This window comes from Gavia stellata, chromosome 12 (genome assembly GCF_030936135.1).
Source record: "Gavia stellata isolate bGavSte3 chromosome 12, bGavSte3.hap2, whole genome shotgun sequence".
Classification (NCBI taxonomy): Eukaryota; Metazoa; Chordata; class Aves; order Gaviiformes; family Gaviidae; genus Gavia; species Gavia stellata.
The window spans coordinates 9,338,006-9,363,410 of record NC_082605.1 but is presented as its reverse complement, the minus strand read 5'-3'; the positions used below and the strand labels follow the sequence as shown (position 1 = coordinate 9,363,410).

Genomic DNA, 25,405 nt, shown 5'->3' with positions numbered 1-25,405 from the left:
TGAAACCAGAATCGAAGCTTAGGACAAGAAGCGATCTGGCACCCAAAGACCAGCAATCAGGCTAAATACCAAAGGTCAAGAGCCTGAGTCAGAAACCAAGATACGAGCCAAAGGTTAGGACTGAAACAGGTCATGGATGCAAGCCGAAGGTCACAAAATGAGCATTTTCAAACAGCCATACACCTCAGCTACTGACTCGTCAGAGAACAAATTTAGGTGCTCCCTTAAATAGCACTGATGTTAGCACCAGCGACCATTCACAGGGGTGACCATAGTCATCATGACTGTGGACTTGCTGAAAGGGTCAGCCCAGTTAGCAGTCCCTAACAGCCCACTGCTGAGGTCAGTCTGGGTCATTCAGATCCAGAGTAAGGCTGATAACAGTTCCCCCTGATTATACAGGTGAATGAAGCCCCTAATTGCCACCTATATGCTTGCAAAGTTTCCCATCGGAAAAATAAGTTATGGAGATTTGCAAAGTTCCTCTCTTCCATAAGCTCAGTGGTAGTGCAAAAAAACGGGCAATTCCAGCTCAAATGAGAGAAAAACCTGAGCCCCAAAGAGACTGTAGAAGCCTCAGAAATCTATGAACTAACAGAAGATCTTGCTACAGATCTACATCTGAGTTGCCTTTTTCCTCTACTACCATTTTCCTGATTATAAGTTTACATACAAGCCCTGCTGCTACTCTATTCCTTTGGCTACAAACAAATAAGCAAGATATTCTCTTTTGATAATTTTACAGGATAAACATTTTGTACCATTAGATTATTTTTAATGAGACACAGGTAACAAAAGCATCAAAAATAATCTTTTTATGTATAAATTACAATAATAAATTCATCTTTATGTCCCATTATATGCCTCATTAGCATATCTTCTGGAGAATGCTTGATGGTTTTCAGAGCCTTTCAAGAACCACTACAATATTGCTTAGTTAATTGAAAACTACAATTAAGAGATATCTTAAATAATAATCTCAGTGAACAGTTTACAAATAGCCCATATACCAGAATATGTTTTTGCAAACATTAATAATTAAATTCCAACTAGAGATACAAATGAAAAATCAACTTAAATAGATTTTTTTTTTATCTTGCGCTCTGATTTTTTGTCAAGGTTATAAAGAACTAATGGGGATTGGAGTAAGTTTAATAAGTCTCTCTGTCTGCTCTGCTGACATGATGTCAATAAATAAAATATATTTGTACAATTACCTTAATTATTATACATTTATTTTTTCTTTCTTGAAGTGTTTGATAAAGTGCCCTTATACTAGCAGCCATGCTTACCTGCTAAAGTCAGTGTTTCAGTTACTAGCTTTCACTTGCAGTGGATTTTACTTAGTAGGCCTCTCGTTGTTTAAAAACGAACAAATAGTTACTACACTTCAAACCTCTCAGCAGTTGGCATGGTGCCACTAAGCCATGGAGAGCACTTTGCAGAAGTGTGACCATTAAACAAGCACCATGAAGTAGATTAGGGCCTAAAAAAGGAATATCTGAAGATGAATAAATGTAAAACCCCTGATATTACACAGTAGTATTTTGGGGATTTTCTAAAGGAGCAAGAATAATAGATTAGTGCTCCTTTAACTTCAGCATTCCCCACAGCGGTTTGTAAGCCAACAGCATTGCCTAGCTTGTGTCACAGAAGCTCATGAATCACATGGTGGCCCTGAAGTGCTAAATCTCAAAAGTTTACACAGCTTACTTGGCCAGCTCCCCATTACAGCTGGAATTTATGACTGAGCCCAAAACACCCAAGAAAAATAACCAAAACAAACTATAATGGGAGGATCTCACAAAAAATACATGCCCATGATATTACCAAAGTCAAACAGACCCCTTCCCACACAAATACATTGCAAAGACATGGCCATCTTTGCCTGGTAAGACCTTCCTTCAGCCCGAGCTCCCCTGCTACTCCTGTGCGGACACTCCTGCTACTGAGAGCCAAAGCAAAGAGCAGGAGGATCAGCCTGCTAACCCCTTGGCTGGTCCCACACTCCCCTCCACGCACCGCAGGTACACCAACAGTTCTCCCTCCGTATTCAGCTTACCTCCTAGACATAACCACTCATGAATTATTTAGGTGACAATCTGTCATGAAAACAGAGCTGATCAGCATTTTTCTTAACGCAAAAAAGGCAAAAAAACTGCATGCCAGTTTTATCCCAGAGTGAAAATGTTTTACAGAGGTAATTTTTTGTTCTATTTTTTGGAAAGTGGTTTTGAATTCTTTTCCATTAAGGTAAATAGTGGTCTCTGGTCATTTCTGCCCTGTAGGACAGTTCACCACTTCTGGAACTCAGTTCTCTTGCTTGGCAGGTCTGTTTTGCCATGGAAGTGTCAGGCCTCCTGAAAATGCCCCGTCTCTGTCTGACCAACATCAGGTGCACACATGCACATAGGGTTGGGGGAAAGGCAAACATGGCAACTTTGACCCTACCCATCACTGATTTCTATGCCAGCTGTCATCAGCCACAGATTGCACTCACAGGTAGAGGAGGAGCTGGGCAGCTATGCAGGCACTGGGTTTAGACCTCGGCTGAACTGGCCAGCCCTGGAAGGCATCAGGCCAGAAGGAAAAAGCAACAGGAGAGGTGGTCCTTCAGCTGTTTTTGCATACGTGCATTGTTTACACTGCAGCTCTCAAAGTCTGTTAAATTAAATCGTTTTGAAAATCACAAAACTTATATAGACTCTAGAAGAGGTAATAATTTTGAAAATGAGAAATAATCATTGTACTGACCGTGAGAGTTTTGAAGGAACCTGTTAGACCCTGTCATGTAACCTGGTACTCAAGAGGTGTTTAAATCATTATTTGTGATTATTACAATCTATTGGAGAGATGCTCATCAGCTCTTCAATCCTTACCTGACAAAATGTATCACCCTTACACAGGCTCTTTGGATTCATCATTTCAGTACACTAATTCCACATGTAAAAGTAATTTTGTTATGACATACCACTGGGGAAAAATTACTGTATGAGTGCAGCGGATGGTTTCAACACACAACACATTAGTTAGTTCTTTCTCCTTTGAAAACATGCCAAAGTAAGCAATCTAATTCTTAGTTAATCTCTCAAGTTACATTTGTTTTCAAAATGAAAATTCAGTATATCTGTACACAGAATTTTGTAGAAAATATTTTACTAGTTGACTGCCATTTTGCTTTATGCACGTAATGGCACACAACCCATTTGAAATTAATTAAATAAGATGTTACTGCTTTTGTTCTTAAATAATTCACTGCTATCAGATCACTTATTTTCCTAAAACCTGAGTTGATGGACATGAGGTCCCAAAATTAAAGCCTGCAATTGCACTTCCATCACAGCCCTTAAGGCCTGCCTGAACTACAGCAGTTTCTTACACTAAGCTCTGTGCTCGTTTGGTTGCAAATTTCCACAGTATTGCATGTTAATGCCTTCCCCTTAAAACGCCCTTCCTATGCCATTCCTCGCACATCTTAACCACAGGGCTCCCCAGAGAATCTTCAGCAGACAGCTTTATGGCTCTCTTCTGAGTGACTACAGCAAAGGAATTCTCCATCAGCCAGAACTTAATTGGTGGAAAGAAGCCAAAGAAGAGGTTAGGATCTCATCCAGTTTATTTACTTAGCCATGATATAATTGAGCTTCCCTTTTCGCCAGTGTGGTGACTCCTTCCCGCTTTTCTTAGCCTGCCTTCCGTACCCCATGGAGGAAGGCCATCCCACCCCAAACTGGGTGGGTCTGCCCCAGAGTTTCAGTTCAAAGCAGAAACACATTACGGATTCTTGACTGCAACTGTTAGGGGCAGAATTTAGCACACAACACACGTTAAATCCACACGGTTATGTACCTGAATACTCTTGGACATGATAATACATCCTGGAGAAAGCTGACAAAGCAAAGGGCAAGAGATACATGTGCTTACACTAAGAATTAACCAGTGCTGTTCCTCAGGTCTCTGGCTACACGTGTGTATCCTTCAGTTTGCAGCCCAGCCCCAGTAGGCAGATGAGCACCTAGACAGTGTGTCAGGTGGCAGCGAGGGGCCTGAGGAAACCCACCCCGCCAGAGCACAGCCGCCTTCCTGAACCTGCTCTTTTGTCAGACTGCAGCATTAGGATGACAGCAGTCAATGCAGCTGCTGCCCTCACCTTCAAACAAGGTCTTGTGATAGATCAGCAATCCACCAGCCCTTCCCCGGATGAGTGAAATATCGTCATATGCCTACTGTTTATATTACTCTTCAAAAAAGTACTTCAATGAAATGTATAATGATGAGTAAATACATTGCACTCATTTTATGTCTCGGAAAACAAAGGTACAGAGAGCTGAAGTGGTTTAATAACCTATGAAATGAATGCAGGTTTACTGAGTCCCATTCCTCTGACACTGGACAACCTAAGAAGCATCAAAAGCAGCCAAAATCACCTGGCTGGTTTATGCGATACTTATTCCCAGTCATGTCTGAAAAGCTCTAGATGCTATTTACTCTCAGAATTGTGTGGTATCTTCTTTATTCGTACTGTACCACATCAAGAAAAGCCTATTGAAAAATACACATCTGATCATAAAAAATGTGTCTAACCTATTTTAAAGATGATTGCTCTGATATGTGCATATTTTGCAAGAGGACCAGCTAAAAATATTAAAAAGAAATTCTGACTTGCTATTTTACAGCAAGGCTTCAGAGATAAAGAAGCATATAAACACACATTTTAAAATTTATGTGATAGTCTTCAGTACTTAAAGGGCTAGATACACAGAGGCATCAAAAGTGGCTCAAAAACCTTAAAGAATACAAAAGGATGCTTACGAGAAATCAAAAATATAAGCACACAATAATGCCATAAAACTGACACAGTATATTTAAGGTAGGTAACTCAATAATTAAAAAATGGCCAAGTTAAAAACTGACATAGTTCCACTAAAGTAGCTTTCTCGAGGCTCAAGTTAACTACTATGATGCATTTCTCAATTCTGTACAGAGCAGAACCTTGCTAATCTAATTGTGATTTTTTTGATCTGTGCAGTCCATAATCTGTAAAAGAAGACTTAGGAGAACAGGCTACTCTGCCTTGTGATAGTAATTGCATATTGTTTTTCCTAATGTTGTTACACGAATAAAACAGCAACTACATGTAAAATTAAATTAGCAATAGAGAATCCCTGATGGCGCACCTTTGCTACTGCAATATTTTGTCCAATTGCTAATTTGCCACGATGCAGATTTGCAATAGAGTTAATTTTCAGCAATGAAATTAGTACAGTTCTAATATATTCAGCAGCAGGCCTTGTATCTACTGTTGGATAAAATACGACAAAACTGGCTAAAGATGTATGTTCAAAGCCCTATATATGACATTAAGTATATAAATCAATAAAAGTCAGGCTGTACACCTACATCTAATGTACTTACAGAGGGTGAGAACACTGAAAGGCTTGTATTCAAAAATAAGTTGTATTTAAATTTTTGGACAAATTTAGTCAGGAAGAACACATTACTGGATATTTATGCAAAATGCAGAGTCCCAGGAATAATGTTTGCTCTCTAGTTCTGATTTATGTCAATGATAAACTTCTTTCTTTACTCTGTTCAGTGACAGATTATAACTAAGGGTGAGCATGATACAATTTCTGAGCCAAACCTCTGTGCTCTAGTTAAAAAAAGTTAGTTTTACCTGTCTAATTTCACTACCTACCTTCGTCAGAGAAGAGCTGTCATATTTTGATGCAAATTCCAGCAATTTACATGTTTCAAGCTGGCAGGCAATGTCTTCCTAGAAAAAAATGCCACCCTTCCACAATCCCCTGTGAAATGGCAAACCAGGTTAGAAAGATAGAGGAGATTGGATTACCTGTCTGTGCCAGATCATTGTTTCTAGGAGATAATCCATAAATGATTAATCCTTCTAATGTTCTTGAGCAATGTAAGGAGGGCTGCCTGTGACCTATTTCAAACTCTTGCACTGTTGTTGTGGGAACAGCTTTACTGTCTAAATGAAATTGAGTATTTTCATTCTTTTGGTTTTATGGAATTGTAAGTGTAATTTAATGCCTTTTTTTGTTCAATGTTTTTTAGCATCTCTTAGAAGGACCGTAACTGTTGGTAATACTCATGTCCAAAACGGCACTGAACACATAGATGGCTAAATGGTTTATGTCATTTTCTTCGTACTTTATTGAATTACATTATTTCAGTAATTCACTGTTGGTTTTAATGCTTCCTGCTTCATATTTTCTAGAACATTTTGCCAGTTGCACAATGAGAAAAAAAAAAGAAAGAAAAAAAGAAGTAATCCATTCCTGTTACAGAATCATGACTGCAACTATTACATGACAAAAGGAGACCAAAGTAATTTACAGTTAAATTCAGATTTCAGTATTGCAACATCTGAAAAACTCAGGTACTCTACAAAGTAGTCATGTATGATCTCTGGTTTAGGTACAGCACAGAAATAGGAAAAAATCCCATACCTACAGCTGGGTAAGTCAGCAGTCCCAAAACTATTTTCCTACACCTTGTCATTTCAATGTGATGATCCTCCAAAACCAGGAGTCACTTTACAAGCCAACCTGTCCCATGGATTTTAATTGTTCACATTACCACTGCTCTGTATCCATCCAGACTGTATTTGCAGATGTAGTCACACACTTAAAAAAAACGAACCCTGTTGGCAAAACCTGGGCCAGAAATTGTCACCTTTGGTGCGAAGAACTGTAGGAACACACGGTTGGCTTATTTCATAATTCTGACTTAAACAATTGACTTGGCAGAAGTGAAGGGGAACTGCTCTCCTGAGGAAGGTGGGAGAGAAACAAAACAATAGCAAAATGGAATAATTACCTTAACTAAAAGGCTCTGCACAGAGGTAAGAACAAGTATGTAAAGATCATCCCTGACAGATATTGTATCATCAACTTTTCTTTATGTACCTAAATATGGCATAAACTGCTGTTGAGTAGCATGCAAGGCCTTTTCTGTGCTAATCCTCAAAAGGTGGGATTTTTACAAATCTCGTTTACAAAGAGATAGGTCATAATCTCCAACTGTAGCAGTTTCCAGTTATCCTTTATCAGCTTGGAGAATCACCACAGGTAGAACTATTTGTACAGTCAGGTATAATAAGGAGACTGAATATCAGGAACCATCAGACTCGCCAATAGCAAAGATCAAATGTGCATTCACAGTAGAGCAAAGAAAACAACTAAAGTAAACACTGTAATAAATAATAAGCAAATAAAAATGCTCAAGTAATGCCTCCTGTGAAATAAAATGGCAACCCTTGCAAAATTCTAGCATCCCCCCACTCCTTGTTGTTTTAACCACTTTAAAATAACAAAGGAATTTGTGTGTCTCATAAAAAAGACAGGCTAAATATTTTCAGGCTTGCTCAGAGAATTAAAATGCAAAATAAAAGTTCATTAAATTATTGATTAAGGAAGTTATCATCAGTACAATTTGCCCTAGCTAGGGCTAAGCCCAAATAAACAGTCTGTAGAATCACAGCCATTATCACTGAAATTTAAGGTATAGATAACAATGCAATTACTAATCAATAGCCCAAGAATTGTCTGCTATTACAATTCAAGGAAAAGCATCTGTAAGAAACCAATAAAAAGTGTGTCATTTGCAAAATATCTCATGAAACCAGAAACACCGGACAATTGTTTCAAGTGGAAAACAGCAAATATAGAATATGAGCTCTATGAGTCACTCAGATTTGCTGGACTCCACTGGACCCCAATTCAACTTTTAGTAATAACAGAAAATGCACTGACTGGGAATGCTTACTGCACTCCTCCATCATCTTAACAGCAGAAACACATTCTTTTCTGATGATATTCAGCTAACAAGGGAAAAACAAAGGGACTGCAGACTGAAGACAACTTTTTCTGTATGAAGTCTGAAAGGAGTGACTGCAGCCCAAATAAGCTTTGGGAACACGTAAGTAATCTGTTGTGTGAAAAACAGGGGCCAGAAACTGCAAACAGCAGAGCAGACATCAATGGAGAGACCCAGCCACGCTGTCACAAGCAACTGAAGGCATAAAAGAGGGTCTTTATTATTTCACCTACCTTAATATTAACATATATCAAGTAGGTAATAGTACTTAGGGTAATAAATCATCATATCCTGTCCTATAAAAACTCAGCTCAACAACTGAAATATAGAACATAACGTTCTCGTCATTTGTTGAAACACAAATGGGATCTATTCCACTCACAGAGAAAACACCAAAAGGGCATTATGTACATCATCCCACTTCTGCCTGGTTCACTGCAAGAATCAGGAACAGAGAGCGATAGATGAACATTTCCCCAGCAGTAACTGCTGCATAGCTTCAAGGGATGACAAAGAGATTTGCAATATACAATAATCACAGAACAAGCCTGAACAGATACAACTAACATTCCAGTTTACACAGAGGTCACAGCTTGAGTCTAAGTATACTATATACTTTGGTGTACTTCAAGGTTGAGGAAGCAGATGGCAGGCCATATGACTCATTTCTGATATAAAATATTTTATTCCAAGGCAACAACAGCGAAGAAGGGCAGGGAGAATAAATTCACTAAAATGCAGAACTAGAATTAGCAGATGAAGGAGGAGAACAATCCATAACCAGAAACCACCGCTTCTCTTTTTTTATCGACACTCCTCATGTTTCACTTTTAATTCAAGATGAAGCTAAGGAGTTTTCAAACTTGAGAAGCTCTCACACAGCAGAAGGCTGTCCTTTGCCAATAAGTGTTTTACTTTAAAAATACCTTTGCTCTACAGTAATCTTGCAGAAAGGAGCGGTTTGGTGCAGATGTTTAAGATGCCATTTAAAACCAGCTCTTAAAAAAGTTTTTGTCATTTTCTTTCTGTTTCATTTGAGCACTTAGAATGTTGATTGCCTCTTTAGAAAAGATTGTTTTCAAACTTTAACTTCCTCATACTATCTTTTCTTAATACAGAGTGTTACCGAATAATAACTAGACATTTTACGTCAAAGTATTTTTGATATCATAGTAAGTTTCGTTGTTTGCCCTTGATGGAAACAGTTTTATGTACTTTACTAACAGAACCAGAGAAAACCCAAATTTTATGGATTAGATTGGGCCCTCCTGTGGTAAAACCATCAGAAGGGGACAGAAGATTTATGGAGGTCTAAGACATTCTGTATGTTCTTTATTACTTTTTTTTACCCATGCTTAGGTCTTGGGATTCAGGGGTGAGTTGCTGGGATAAAGTGCACAGGAGTTTTCTGTCCAGATTACATTTTTTTCTAAGAAATGTCTTTTTACTTTATACTAGAACTGTTTGACATCAAAACAGGTAAATTAATGTTCTCTCCAAAAAGCTTTACTTTTGTAATTTGAAAAAGTATATTATACTGGAACTTGGTACTTCCACTGCTTGTCAGAAAGACTTTTTATGGAACCACACAACTGCTGGATCCTTGCTTATAGCTTGTGCATTGAATGTCTGTCATTGTGGGAGAGGATTATACTGTAAAGCTGTATTAAAATCAGAAGTATGTTCACCTGCAGCGGAGAAGAACATGACCTGTGGTAATACAGAGTTTAGCAAAAATTCTTTACATTCTCAGAAGGGTGAGAAACTTGCCACAAACGTGGTTTTGTTTAGAAATTTACAAGCCTGTTCTTTTTCTGTCAGATTGCACAAAATGCTACAAAGATAGTTGAATCTCAATGATCTTATTTTGGGAGTCATTCATGCCTTGGTCCTAACAAATATTCCATACTTTCCTGTTCCTAAAATCCACTAATGGTTAAAAAAATTGCAGGAACAAAGCTCAGTGCACTGCATGTTACCTTGCTCTTGTTCCAGCAAACTTAAATATGTACTGCATAGGACAGCTGATACGTTTACTATACCCGAGAAAAATGAAGTATTTAACTCTAAAATTCTTTAAAAGTACTGAAGATTCCATATCCCACTGCAGACTGTGAAATACTCAGATACCAGCTAATGACAAACACGTGAAAAAACCAGCATCCCCCCAAAGTACTGGAAGGTAATTTCTCCAGCCTGTGACCCAACTCTTCACACTTCATATGCCAGCCTGCAGTAAACTCAGATGTCCTTGTATTACTAATGTCAGTAAATAAATAATGGCGATAAAAATAATGACCTCTTTACACAATCTTTAGCTTAATCTGTTCCATTGAAATGAAGAACCTATTTCTCTTCATGGCACGTCCAGATGTTGAGAGACAACTCAGAAGCCGTCACCTGAAACTCCCACAGCACGTGCTCAAGGGGACCCGGTACAGGGAGTGGAGCTGGGCAGGGTGGCGGACGGGATCCCTTCTTCAACGAAGGGCTAGAAGTCCTTTCCTCACAGCATTGTGTGAGCTGAACCTGAGCGGCAGAAACCTCCTGGATGGAGCTACAGCCGGCTGAAACGGAGGGGAGGCGGCAGGGCGGGAGCACGGCTCCCTGCTTGGCCGGGTATGGCAATGGCCGGTGCCTGTGGACACTGGGCAGCACGGAGGCCGCGCTCAGCTGTGCCAGCTCCGACAGAGGACCTTGGCCAAAGCCCGCGGCCGGCGGAGGCACAGCCACCGCAGCTGCCCACCGCCCGCTCTGCCGACGCCCGGCAGCATCGGGGGACAGGCCACAGCCCGGCTGCCACGGGTCAGGTTGAACGCCGTGAAGCCGGTTTTCCGCCCAGCCGCTGACCTGTGGCTCACAGCCCCGTGCCCCTCTGCGGCGCTGGCGTGTGAACGCCAACGCTCAGCCCTGGACCCACGCGTGTCGGCGGGGGCTGGGGGCTGCCTCGGGCACGGCCGGTGCCCAAAGCCCAGGGCCGTGGGGCACCGCCAACGCCGCACGGCCCAGCAAGGCCTTGGGCACGGGAGCTGCGAGGTGGAGCGGGTGGGGAGCCCGCGGGCCCGGGAAAGGGGGCTCCGGGTCCCGAGGGGGCGGGAAGGGCCTCCGGGGGCTGCTCCGGGCTGGCGGGGCCGGCGGCCGCGGCTGCTGCGGCGCAGCCCTTGGCGGGGCCTAACCGCTGGGCGGAACGGCAGGCGCGGGGCTTGGCGTCCCGGCCGGCGGCGGGGACGGGTGCGCCTGTGACACCGCGCGGCTGCTTCTTGCCCTCCCCCGCGAGTGGCTGCCGGGATCCAAGATGGAGTCGGTGAGCAGAGCGGGGCAGGAGATCAGCCTGGCAGCCCTGAAGCAGCACGACCCGTACATCACCAGCATCGCCGACGTGACCGGCCAGGTGGCCCTCTACAGCTTCAGCCCGAAGGCCAACGAGTGGGTGAGTCCGGAGTGGCGGGCCTGGCTCTCTCCACGCCCGGGCCGGGGGGCGGCGGCGCGGCCCCAGGCAGGGCGTTCGCGGCCGGCCGTGGCGGGGCCGGGGCTACGGTCGCCCGTGCCCTCGCCCCCGCAGCCGCCTGGGCCGGGGCCTCTGCACGGGGCCCCGGCGGGGGCTGCTCTCGCCCGAGGGGAAGTTTGGGATTTGGGTGCCTTCCCCCCGCGGAGGTGTCGACGCCGAAGGGCGCTGGTGCCGGGGGAGGGGAGGGGAGAGCGCTGCTTGCGCACGGGAGGCAGAGCGCCGTTCGCCTCCTCGGGGTAACTGTGACCGCAGCAGCAGTGGGGCTCCAGGTTTCTCTTGCCCTTGGTGGCCGTTGCTGGGTCGACGTTGTTTTTCTTAAATTGTAATTTGTTGTTGTTGCTCATGCGTGTTGAACAGAGCCCTAACTCAGGAAGAGCGGGATTAGAGAAATGTTCTTATTCGTCATTGCATTAAAAAGCAGGTTTTGCTTGACCACCAGTTTTACCACAAAACTATAAAAGTGGGAATATGTGGAACTTCACGTTGTCGTATGCAGCACTGGAGCTGCACGCAGCTTTCTGTGCTTGTGGCTCACAAGCACATGGTAAAGGTTGCTTTGAAAACTGAAGTGTGAAACAGAGTCCTGGTCTATAGTTATATTGTTTTGTTGTTGGCTGTGCTGTCGTTGCTGGCCTTTAAGTAACACAGTGGAAGACAACCTACATGGTATTTGCAGACTAATGGGCTGTAGCCTATATTTAAATTAAGGAGTTGTGGGAAAGGTGTTCACCTCTGACCCATCAGGCTCAGCATAGGAAGGTTGTAGAATACTGCATATCACATCATCATATGGATAGCGTGAACAAAATCTTCTGGAAATGGGTTTAATTTCCTAATCTTACTAAGAAAAAAATGGGTAATTTCTGAAAATAAAAAGTCATCTTTTTAGTCCTATGATGTCAAACCTTATGGAAAGATAACAATATTGTAAGAGTCTGTAATTGCTATACAAAAGCTACGTAACTGTGTGAACAAGTGTATCCTTTAAATGCAATTGCTGTCTTTTGTAGGAGAAAACCGACATAGAAGGGACCTTATTTGTGTACAAAAGGTAAGGTTTGTTTTTTTGGTTTTTTTTGGGGGGGGGGGCATGGTGTTTCTTTTCCTTCCTTAAGAAAACAAACTTCAGATGGCTTCATGCGCAGCTTTCATACTGGATTTACTGCATCCAGTAAACTCATAATTACTTACTTGTCCAGCTGTTAACATCTCTGTACTCATTTGAAAAGAATAAACTCTGCACATGGGTGAATAATTCTGTCAAAAGCCCCTAAAAGTACTGCTGAAAAAATCATAAAACTTGATGAATGCTGCATATGTATCCCCACAAAAGCCTAGTTAATTGAGCTTATTTTGTTAATCCCATAGCATTTGTTGGTGTATTGAGTTTGTTAAATGCTGAGTCTTCCTTTGTCTCCTAAAATCCATAAAGTTGATTATGAAAACAATACAGATGACAAATTAAATAATCTGTCCTAACTTACTGTCAGGAAATGGCAGAAATTTTTGTAAATGGACAAAGTTGCCTAAAAGCTGGAGATCTGTTAGTGTATAGTTTTGGGGGCTACTTGATTTCCTCATCAAAACCAGGAAAGATTTCCAATTATATGGGATGGGGGAAAGGGGAGGAGGGGAGAGCCGACACATAAAACCAGTCACTATTTAAGTTCTAAATTACAGGCAAATCAAAAATCTAACAATGAAATAACACTCTATTGAATGTAAGAAATATAAGTAATGCAGACTTAACCTATCCCGAAACAGACTGTCATAGACAAGGTCATTACAGTATTTTGTCCTGGCACTGTGAAGGGATACTAATAACCAGTTCCTGTCTACTTTACTTTAGCTCCAAGTTTAGAAATACTTAGTGTAAGAAAGCCAACTAAACTAAAAAAAAAAGAAAAAGTTTCCATGTGACTAGCTGATTATTTCAAATAAGTTCTGTTAGGTGCATTAAAAGACTAACATGTGATGGTAAGGATTGTTTGCCTTCTCCTTAGAAGCTCTTGACAGATTTTGTCGTCGAACATTTGGTAAAGGTGGCCACATTGTTACAGAAATCTTAATACTTACTACCTAATTATATCTTATTTTTACCCTGCCTTCATCATGCTGCTGTGTTGATTATATGCCTGCCTACAGGCACAGTTGAGTATGCTGACATGACATTCATGCAGCAAGAGAAAATATATCTAAAACTATCTTGAACTTCCAGTGCTTGGTTGCTTGATGGTTTTTTTTTTTCCACCTGGTGTCTAGCAAAAATCTAGATAATAAAAATTGTTTCACTAAGTAATATAATTGTGAATAATTTAATAGTTACTTCGAGGACACTGGGTTAAGTCTTTCTTTTAAGAGTATCCCTTTAGGAAGAAATTACTTCTTATGGTTCCCCTTTGAGTATATTGCAAGTTATTTAAACTGACAGCTTTTTTATTGTCAAACCTATTTACAGTAAGGTAAATATTGCTCCGTAAGTGGTTTGTTTTTTCTCCTCTAATAAAAGATTCTAAAATGCCTCAAAACTATCTTATATAAAGTATGGAATACACTTGCATTTTAATCCTGGATCTGCCCTATTTTTTTAATAGATTTTTTTTTTTTGAGGCATATCTTTCACTCAGCAATTTAGCAGTGTAGAACTGTAATGTCAGTCCTAATCCTACTTTGAGGCAGGTGTAGTTTTAAATTGAAATTAGTTGGCATGCCAAGAAATGGCATAGAAGAACAACTATTAGAGCCTCAGGACTGCTGAAGCTTCACCTAATAAAGTAATGGAGATTCGAAGATTAATTCATAACTCTGTTTCAGAAAATGGTATACGTTGATTGAGGTATTGAACTTGGTTTTGTTTTAATTGAAATAATAGGTCAGCTTCTCCTTATCATGGGTTTACAATAGTGAATCGACTGAACATGCACAACCTGGTTGAACCAGTAAATAAAGATTTGGAGTTTCAGCTCCATGAACCTTTTCTTCTCTACAGAAATGCTAGCTGTGAGTATAACTTTCTTTAATCCATATAAACTTAATGTTCTGTTTTATAACCTAGACCACGTCTGATTACTGTGGTGTCCGTTTCAAATATAATGTAATGGGGCAGGTTCCAATGAAATGTCTGATGTTTTCTGTCTACAGTGCTAGATTTACTTAAATAGCTGTGCTGTTTATATTATGATGACTGCCTGCTTTCAATAAAAAGAGGATATACTAACCAAGTTCAATACTGCTGTATTCTTTTTAATTAATGAACTGATAGGTTTAATCTAAACATATACACAGTGCTATAGCATTAATTAAAAAACTATGAAAGAATAATGAAGACTGATAGGTTTTGAAAGTATTTAACACCAAGAACTGTTCTAAGGGCTTCTTCTTTTGCAAGCAAAAAATTAAATATTGATCAGTAGCTGCTTGAAGAAGTTCAGAAAACTGCTCAGCTCTAGGCTGAAGGTTTCCTTCTCCACAGTGGGTTTTGGACTCAGGAGGTAGATGTCTATACTAAATTTCCTTGAGTCTAGACTCCAGCGAGTCTGGGTGTTGGGATAGTCGCTGTACAGATGAGTGGTAAAATAGTAGTCAGTATCTTCTTGCTGCTTTTTGAGTTGTAGTAGTGTTTGGGGTCATCAGTTGAGCTTCAGAGTCCCAGGGTACTGTGTTCCAATTAGGTACACGCTAAAAATCCTGTTACTCCGAAGAGCTCAAAGTATATTATTATGTAGCCCGTAAAGAGAGGAAGAGGGAGTATATGTGTATATGAAATTGGCATTAGGTTAAGTAGATAAATTAAAGGCACCCTGCAGAGCAGAGGGTCCTCCTGATACAAAAGTATCATTTCATGTCCTCTTTTCTAGTCAAAGTTCTTGAAACTAGTTTGCTGGTGTCTAGTGACAGGTTCCCCTTGCTGAATGACCCGGAGAACCTGTATGCTGTCTTGATACAGTACTTCCTCAACACCCTGTCTTCTTCCTATCAGAATATCCTCTTGAATTCCAGATAGAAACACTGCTTTGGCCATGCTTCAGTGGACCTAAAAGAACAGTCAAATGTTAATCCCTTCCTGTTTCCCCCTTGGAAAGCCTCTAGGATCTGTGGGGAGTAGGATAGATTCTGTTATGGTGACAAAGAACAGCTTAAGGTAGGTGGTCTCCTCTGTTTAATAGTCTTAGCAATCCTCCTTCTCTAAGTGTCGAGAGGAAAAAGTCAAAACTTCTCAGTAAATTGAGACGTTCAGGAGATCAAGGAAGTAAATGACTGGCAAGAAATTGGGAGGGGAAAAAATACTTCATTGAGTTGGATGTTTAAGCAGATTTCTTGGTTTGGAAGGAAGAGGAGCTGTAGATGATGGTGGTAGGGGCAGGATGGCTGATGAGGTGCCAGTAGAGGAAAGAATTGCAATTGTGATATCAGTGACGTAAGGGACGCAGGAAGTTGATTCATTCGTTGGAACTGCTGATGGTATCAGGAAGCAGGAGCTGCTATGGAATTACCATGGTGTATGCTAGTGGGAGCAACTATAGGATCACTTAAGGAAGCAATCAGAGAAGGTAGGCTGAGTGTGAGTTCATTAGAAACCCCTAAAGCTAATTATATGCCTTTGTCTCATTGTTAAATGCTCTCCTTTTCCTATGGGACACTATTGTGTAAGATCTGTGGGAGGCTCCTGGGATTTAGGGTAGAGATGACATAGAAAAGTATGAGGAAGGAAGAAATTCATACAAAGGTGAGCAAGGAAAATATTATAGACTGGATGTGGGAAATAATTGCATTCTGGAGTATTTTTTTTCCTCTTAGATCTTTCCCTTTGTCATTTTAAATACTTCGGTCACAAACTATATTTCATTTTGTCACTCTGTTCTGTCTGCTGGAAGAGGGTGGTAGCATGTCTAGAAACGGTCTACACTGATTGCAAATTGAAAATGTTCAATGTAGTTAGTATGTCATTAGTTATTTCCCCAAATGCCACAAATAAGCAGCAGATCAGTTTTTGTGTGCTCTGCTAGCGTTCACTTTTTTGTTCAAATACAAGCTTAAAGGCGCAGAAAACAGCATCTAAGCTTTTTATTCCTTACGATTTCAGCAATGCTAACTCCCTTACGTTTTGCATTTAGTTGTTGTGCTTTGGATTTTCTTCCTTACATGCAGTTTCTCAAATTTTCTGACCTCTGTCCCTTGAATTAGTTAGAAGAAAACAAATTATATGATTGACATGTTCAGTGTTGTAGTTGTTTGCCTCTAACTGCATAGTATTCGTGAAACTTTAAAAAGACAAACCAAAAAAACCCTTCAGGATTGGTTTGGATTTGCAGACAAATTTCAACATGTAACATGTATATGTTTTATTTGTATGGGTAGATTAGGGGATTCTTGTCCAAGTTCTTTTAATGCAGAAGGGTGTCCACTTCTGCTCAGCTGCCTCCTGGCATGAAAAACCTTTGCATTTTTGGGACTAATTCAAATAGGAGTTTTAAGTCAGTGGTTAATGTAATGTCTCTAAGGGCTTAATGTGGTCTATCTTTAATGGCTTAATGTGAAGTTCTTCTGAGATCCTTTAATGACTGAAAGAGGATGGACTGCTAGGTTATGCAAGGAAAAACTACCTCTTATACAGAGTGTTGGCAATAGCCCTGTTTCTTGTAGAGTGTTTTTTTGTATCCTGCTTGAGGAAATCTGCTGTGATCATGAGAAACTCTTAAGAGTTTAAGTTGCCCTGCTAAGATTGCTGAATGATGGAACTGATGATTCTGTTTCCTTAGTTTACAGATGGGGAATGCTTCATTCTACCTGACAAAAAAAACCTAAAATCATGTTTATCAATACTGCTGTTTGGCAGAGACAAACATATTTTGTGCCTGTATATTTAGGTTGTAACAGGATCAATGAAAAATTGTGGTTTACGCTTCCTCAGGGCATGGTAGAAATAGTAGAAGATGATCAAAGCAAAATTATGCCACCACATATTCAGGGAAGGTTCCATGCCAACCATCTTTATAACTGAATATGATACTACTGTTTTATAAACTTCACATTTTCACTTTGTTCTGGGATTCTGTCTTGACTTAAGAAGATAGTAAGGGCAAAGTCTGTTATATATACCAGATCAGACCTCTGGCATTTCTGTCTTAAATGGCATGAGAGCTGTTCTGAGTATATCAAGTGATGTACTCCAGCCTATGCAGGGCTGTTAACAAGTTATATGAGAAACACTGCAAGCAGTATATAAACATTATTTTAGCTTGGCTGGGGGCTATAAGAATGATTTGCCTGTCATGCTGGATCATAATATTTTTTTTGTGTGTTTTACCATTCTTTTATGGTTTGATATGTTCAAATACTTGTTTTTAATATACAATGGGATTTTTAATTTGCTGCATATCAGAACTTACTTTTGTTAAGCTGTAGATATGAGATCCTTTATCCAATTGCACAAAGGCTTTTTCATACCCTAAGAACAAGACTAGGTAATTGCCATTTTATTCTCATGGGAAAGGAGGCCTGACTTCGCTTTCATAGTTGTTGTGGGGGTTTTCCCCCTGTTTTTACAGAGTGGGATATGAAGGAGTCTTTCACGGGTATTCTGGAAGGAGAATAGACCAAGTGATACAGTACCTGTCTTATATCTAGCTTTTGTTGTGTTCACTGAGTGAAATGGAAGACGTTTGGGTCAATTTGTTATTTGTTATACTGGTTAGATATAAGACATGTAGAGGCTTGGTTTTTTTTTTCTTTCAGAAAATAATACCTTTCTAATATTTTAGCCGTTGATGGGGAAATCTTTCCCAACTCCAGAATTTTTTTTTCTCAAAATCTTTCTGGCTACATAATACACTTCAAGCCCTGAAAGAATACTTAAACGCAAAATTTTGAGAGACGCTATGTCTGCTTTAAAAGTTGTATACAATGCTGCTCGAAAACTTCTACCATTTATTCATGAGGCATCAGATCCTAAAGCAAAAATGAAGGGGGTGTGACTAAGAAGCTGTGCGACATTATACGAGTTACAGTGGTAAATAGAAAATAGGTATGCTACTTTTCATTGTTAGAGAGAATTAAAGAAAGCAAGTATCTGCAAATGTGAGCAAATCAAGAAATTACCAATGAAAATGGTACAAATGAAAATAAATTGTTTGACTTAATGTAACATTTTAAATTTAGAATTCCTCTTGAAAGGTAGAATTTCTTAGATTATACTTCATACTTAATGTCCTATTTATTATTGTTTAATCTGGAATATGTGTTGCCAGGTACATTTGATCCTTGTTTAACTTCCCCTCTGGACACATGCACATTCTTTAGAGTATTCAGAGTATTTTTCATGAAGCACTGAATCCCAGTGACCTTTTTTTTTTAACGAACCTAAGCTTATTTCCTCTTGCCTGTGTTTTGTGAAAAATACATTAAACTGTTTAAAAAAAATGCATATGGTTCTGCCTGTAACACTAGTAATAGTCTAATCTGAAAGTTCAGTACTTTATTTCCATCTGTAATGTGAGAATTCGGAGCCAATAGTTACTAGTTTGCTTAATAACAGAGAGAACTTCGACTAAGTTTTAAGCAATAGCCAACTTACCTCTTAAAGTCTGCAAGAAGTATTCTTCTAAGTCTTTCTCATTTATAACTTTCCCTCTGTATCGGTGGTGTTGGTCTTGATTAAAAGGCTTTTTAATCCAGGCTAGTTCACTTGGGAGGTCAGGCAGGTTGATTTCCATGGTGCTGAAAAGACAGATGCTAAGCATAAAACTTGGGTATTAAAAATAAATGGTCCTTGTTTGGTGTGGGTGTTTTCTTTTCTTTTTTTTTTCTTGCTTGCTTCTTATTCCCGTCCAAAGGTGAGAGTTAGTAAAACAAAAATACTGGATTTTGGAGAGGTTTATATGTTTAAGTGGAAAACGCAGTTACAAAGTACTATCTTCTGGGCTTGCTGTATTATCATTAATTAAACAAACTTGTATTCAGAACAGCAAAAGCAAAATGAGTTGCATTATTTCAAACAGTTTTTAAAATTCTTTGAAAGAGCTCCTGACCGGTTTCAAAACAGGGCATCTTTACTGGTAAGGAAAGTCTCTCAATATCACCTTTTGTTCCCGGCTGGCATTGCATTAAGTATAGCATATCTCTGTGATTGCTGAAGCTGAATGGCTCTCCAGCAAGCGCATTAACCCAGTGGTTTAGTCTGAGATAAGAAAGGAGCCTGTTCTTGATACCTTTATAGCAGAAGAAGCTAGGGGGAGGGGAGGAACCATTGAAAGCTGTTAAGAAGTTCTAAAAATATTTTGTTTGACCTGAAAGATGGCACTCTAACTGGAAGGGGTTTTCCGCTCTGGTTCCGTGTTGCAAAGCAGTAATCCCTCTCATTCCACGCTATACTTTGTCAGATGGCAGTTTGTTCAAGTGTTCCTCATCTTGGATGCTGTTTGCCACCTGCTGAATTTCTCCAGTGCAACTTCTTGTGGGATTGTGCTGTGAACTGTATTTGTAAAACAGCCTTAGATATTCAAAACAATAAGAAAGGGAGGGACTTTTTAATTAATTCTAATGATTTATAAATCTTATGTGGCAGGCTAATACTTAAATTGAGGAAAATACGAATAGTGAATGAGGAATCTCGGTGAAGAAGGTATTAGAGCAGATTGACTGAGGAGAGGTGGCATTTCAGCTAACCTTGCTACTGGAAGAAATACGAGCTTTGAGAGAGATTGCTTTATGTGCTTTTGCCTTAAGCTCTATTTGAAGTGTAAAATGATGCTTATACCATATGCAAATTATGCATATATGTGCATTTCTTTATGGGAGTGAGATTGGGTTGATTTCAATGATTACCCTATAGGATGGATTTCAAAATACGAGCCCTTTCTTTCCAGAGAGAGTTAGAAAGGTTATTGTCCTCCACTTCAGTTGTTCTGCTTCATTGTATAGCAACATCTAAATTGGAACTGTAAAATAAAACTTTTATTGCTCTTTTATCAGCTCTTCCAACTAGTTAAGGTAACTTTTAAACAGATCTTTTTTTTGAATGAGATGAAGCTATATCTGCGCAAATGGCTAAACTGCTTAAGGCAAGAGAGTGATAGTGTTTGGAATCTCTGAAACTGGCAGTGCTGATGAGTCCCATGTATGCTTCTGGCATAGCATTCTCAGGCTACAGTTTCATGAACACTTAAACAGTTTCCCTTACTGTGCTGCCCCCAGCTTCTTGTTTCTGCCCTCTCTCTTGTGCTAGATGGCATGTTTGTGAAGCTGATGCGCAAACAGTGTCAAGGAGTTGGTCTGGAGTAAAACGTATCCAGCTGATGTAAGGGAGAGGAGTGATTTGGAGTAGAATGAGTTAACAGCAAAGTTGTGGGAATGTAAGGGTGGTGACAGTGCTTCTTTCTGCTTACCTAAGATGAAAACTGAAGTGAAAATACAGCTTTAGGATGCAACTTCATTTTACGTTGCCAAAGAGCGAGGCCTCTGTCTCACTGTGGCACTTTAGTATCCCCACTCTTAATTCAGATCTGCTAACTGGGCAGCATTGGCACAGTAATCTGACTGCCCCATGAAGCAATGGGAGCATAATATAGAAGAGACCAAGACCTTCGCTTTGGTGTCATCCAGTTGTTAGGCTTGAGCAGGAAGACTTCCGTAATGCTTTTGTTTTCTCAAAATCTCTTTGTTTTCCCATAGTAAATTCAATCAGGGTTTAATGATTGATCCAGTCAAGTTTGGAGAGAAGTTGTGTTAGGTGTTTAGATAAATATTTGTGGGTCAGTGTTTCTAATAAAAAATATGTCAGAGAAGAATGTAGATGAAGATAACTGACTTCTTTTAATTTTATGAAATCTGATTTGTCTGTGATATGGGTTACTCATGACTTCACGTGTGTCAAAATGTAGTGTGAATCCAACTGAAAGATATTGCTGGTGATGATTATGAACTGCTTCTATTGGATTACTAAAGATGCTGCCCAGCATTCAGTGTAGAAAAGCTGGATGGAAAATACTGAACTAGATGGAGAAATGAAGAACTTAATTTAATGGCTTCTGTTGGATGAAACTCTTAAAACAACTGCAGTAGAAAAATACGCCATTAGACATAGGAACATTCAGCTAATGTTTATGCTGGGTGTAGTAAAAAGGTCACAGATTTGAAAAGAACTGCTAAGTACCAACTCTGTTTTTAGTAAAAGGATATTCATAGCTAAAGTTGCATGTATGTAAGAAATACGTCAAATAGAGTAATGCAGCTGGGATACACACACACTTCTGGGGGAAGGGAGCTGAACTGATAGTACAAATGAGTCCTCTTTTGAAGAGATGAAGGTAAACATTCCAGCCTGTTGGACCATATCTAAGTTAATGCCCAAGTTTACTTGCTTGTAATCTGCTTTACATCTTTGTAATACTGTTAATGTTTTGCAGTGACTCCCTATGATTGCTTGCCAGTAGTACAAAGTGGAAAAAAGCCTGATACTCTGTACACCAAACTGAGATTTGGATCTACTTCTGGTCTTGTGTAGGCCTGTTTCTGGGAGAATTGAGTGTGACTTTTATCATTTGTCCCATTAAGATATCATTATAGGTTCCTTATCTTCATTTCTTCAGCAAGTATGCTTTTGAAGAAGCTTTCTTCTCTTGGCAGTTTGTCTGATAATGAAGTCAGGGAAGGGAAAGAGCTTTTCTTCAGTGTTAAAATACGCTACATGACTGAAGAAGTAGCTCAAACTGGAAACATTTTCATGTTTCTATGCAGTAGACAATCCAGTTGTATTAAACTGTAAATACTAATAAATATTTCATAAGCATTGGCTACATGTATGAAATACTTTTTTTTATTGGCTTATGTCTTTCATAAGAAGTTCCTTAAATTGTGCTGTATTGACTTCTTTGTCTATGACTTGACAAAGCTTTGTCTTTTACTTAAGCTGTAACTTCTAAAGAAACAAACACCCAAATGAATATAGCTGTTTAACTTTATTAAACAGCAAAGCAGCAAAGTAGAACTTCAGTTTGTCTTGGGATATTGTTACAGAAATGAGGTGTGGGCATGACTTTTTGAGGGTTATGGTCCAACACAGGAAGCCTAGGATAACTGGAAGGTCTAGAAAAAAGTGTGGTAAATAATTGTCCTCTTTGCCATGGCTTGAGATAATTTTGAGTGGGCTTTGGTTGAGATTTTTAAGTGTTTTGTGGAGGAAAAAGTGGGGGAGGAAAAAAAGGGATTTCGCTTTGAAATAAAAATCTACATCTGTCTGGAAAAGGTTGTGTGTTTTTTTTATATTTTAAACTTTCCTTTCCTTTAAGTTGTATTTTTATAATCAGTTAGTGATTTCAACTTCATAAAAACATTGGCATGAATTGCAGTATAAAGATGAGTTTCAAAAGGCTAAAAGTGTCTTTCCAGAAATTAAAGTATTTTAATGGTAACATATGTAAAGTGTCCAGTTGCCTTTGATGTACTTGCATGCTATGCATTGTCGAACTTTGTAGGTGAACCAAGATTTAAAATAATGTGCTTTGTGAGTTGGATTAAATAGAATTCTGAAGAGAGTTCTGCAGATTTGTTGTGTTGGCACAACTGTGGGGACAGTGAGGAGATGAGTATGTGTGTAGGTAAAAATGGCCTCTTTAAGTGGGATTGCTGATGAAGAAATAGTACCTGGCACTACTGACAAAGTTTCTCCCTCTGATGGAATATCTGTCAGTTCAGTGATCAACCTCTAACTGCCAACTTTCAGTGGAATTTTACTTGTTCTGAAAGCCAGAATGGGGCTTAGTGTCTTGCTGGACTGGAACCCTTTTGCCCTCATTGCTTTGTCCTTGATACCTTCAAAAAGAGTAGGGTTCAATATGAATCTAGTTTTAAGCTGCTCCATGAATGTGACAGTATGATTGGAGCTTTGGTGCTGCTTCCTTCCTATACAATTACTTCTCTTAAAAAAAATAATTTGGAGAGGGAACCTTCCAGAGAGGCTCTGACTGAACCGTCATACTGTAATCCAAACTTTAATATTTTTGTTGAGCCTCAAAAATTGACAAATTTCAAAATGAGTGCTTAAAAAAAAAAAATGGATATTCTTTTAGCCTAATTTGAAAGTAAAGCCAGTAATTCAAAACAGAAGGTTTCAACTGTAGTGAGAAGGCATCTGGTAGTTAAAACTTCATTTTCCTGCCAGTTTTATTTACAAACAGTATCAACATGTTGTAGTTCTTGCATTTAATCTGACTGAGGTTGTATTTGTGTTTGTACATGTGCTATTTCTGATTAGTTTATAAATAGTAGCCGGTCACACACAGAATATTTGAGTGGAAATTGGTGGTAATTCATATATTGCAGATCTAATGGACTGCTGGTCTTTTGCTGCTTTCCTATTGATTTAATTTTTTTTTTACGCCTTTGTCTTACACTGCCTTTTTTCTCTTATTTTCAAGTGTCAATTTACAGTATCTGGTTTTATGACAAGAATGACTGTCATCGAATAGCAAAACTCATGGCTAAGTAAGTACTGTGGTCTTACTATTCTGTATTTCTTTTATGCAATGCAGAAAAAACATGGAACCTATTAAACATGTTTGGGTTTTTTCCTCACTCTCCTTAAATAGAAAAATACAACATTCTTACTGGTACCAGTTTTTTTAGTAATTAAAATGTTGGTTTTGTTTTTTAAAAAACTACAGCATTAAAATTTTCAGTTAAGTGGTAAAAAAATAAGTTGTAGTATTAGTTGGCATTCTCCAAAGAAAGCAAGTATGAACACTGTTTATTATTTTATATTTTATTTTGTATAGGGGTGCTGGCAAAAGATCCTCCGATGCAGAAAGTGTAATCAAATAAATGATGGCCATGTTTTTTTAGTTGGTTTTGTGGTGGGTTTTTTTTAAGGTTTAGTTATTATTACTGACTAAAATGAAGAGATTGGAGACTAGTGGGAGAAGAAGGTGGAATCTTATAGAATTAAAGTGATGTTAGGAGAGTAAGCAAAACTATGAAATAATAGGACTTTGTTGTTGCTACTTTCTGGATTGTTTGATTTTTATTTTTTTTCCTTTCATTTTTTTTCCCCCTTTAGAGATAAAGTTGGTTTATAAAGCTGCTATGTCACTTGCTCTTATTTTGTAGTTCCAAGGGTTCCTAGGGATGTTGTGCAGCAGGAAAATTTCTGAAGTGATCTCAATTCAAAGGAAACTTAAGACTGTGTTTGCAATAACATGGCTTTGTTAGTTTGTTTCAGCTGCTATCACTGTAGCAATGCAGTTAGCCTATCTGTATTGTAGATGATTGCACTGCCATAGCTGAGGAGGGCTTCAGACTAGAGTACAGAAGTTTGAGTGAACAACAGAGGTCAAAGATGGCTGGAACTGGTTGAGTTGGCAATGTGGCATGAAGTCTTTAAAACATGTTGTGATCGGAGGGTATTCTTGCACCTTTCTGTTCCTTCAGGTGAGGTGCCTTGCAGATTAAGCCAAGACTTTTTAATAATAGAAAAGGATAAGAATTAACTTAAATCTTCAACGTTCTTACAAAAGGAAGGAGCTTGAAGTATGTGACAGGGTAGTTACACTAGCAAAAATGCAAAATTGCAAAATGCAGATGTACTGCACAGGTGTCTTCTCATTTCTTGTTCTCTGCTTTGCTTTTTTTCACCATCACACTCTATTTTACTGAACTTTCTTTTCTATTGCATGCCTTAATTAGCGTGCCATGTCTTGCAAGTCAGGACATTTTGAAGACTGGCAAAACTTAATTATATAGAAATTAGTCATAGTGTAGACATTTGAAGCTGAATTCTAATTTCTTGTTCTGGGGTTTTTGCTTTGGGTTATTTTGGCTTTCCCTCACACAAGCAATGTAAGACAACACAGATGACAGACATTCATATCAAGACCTCTTTCTAAATTCTTATTTTTCTTTTCTCTCATCCTGATAACCCTATACAGTTCCCATTTCCCACTCTTTTTTTTTTCTTTTTTTTTGTCCCCAGCTGTGTTGGACATTTTGCTGTTATTTGACTTGTCCAAATATAAGGCTTAATTATAAGCATTAATGGAAAACAGTTGTGTGAAACTGACTCTC

General features: G+C 39.2%; 1 protein-coding gene across 1 annotated transcript in view; it reads left to right on the top strand.

Annotated features, from left to right (window-relative positions):
• The first annotated feature begins 11,137 nt into the window (after positions 1-11,137).
• DCP1A (decapping mRNA 1A) overlaps positions 11,138-25,405 on the top strand; it is a 35,229-nt gene continuing 20,961 nt past the window's right edge. Inside the window, exons 1-4 of the mRNA XM_059823304.1 lie at positions 11,138-11,272; positions 12,361-12,401; positions 14,223-14,350; positions 23,764-23,830. Coding sequence (XP_059679287.1) covers positions 11,138-11,272; positions 12,361-12,401; positions 14,223-14,350; positions 23,764-23,830 — 371 coding nt within the window. The remainder of the gene's footprint in view (positions 11,273-12,360; positions 12,402-14,222; positions 14,351-23,763; positions 23,831-25,405) is intronic.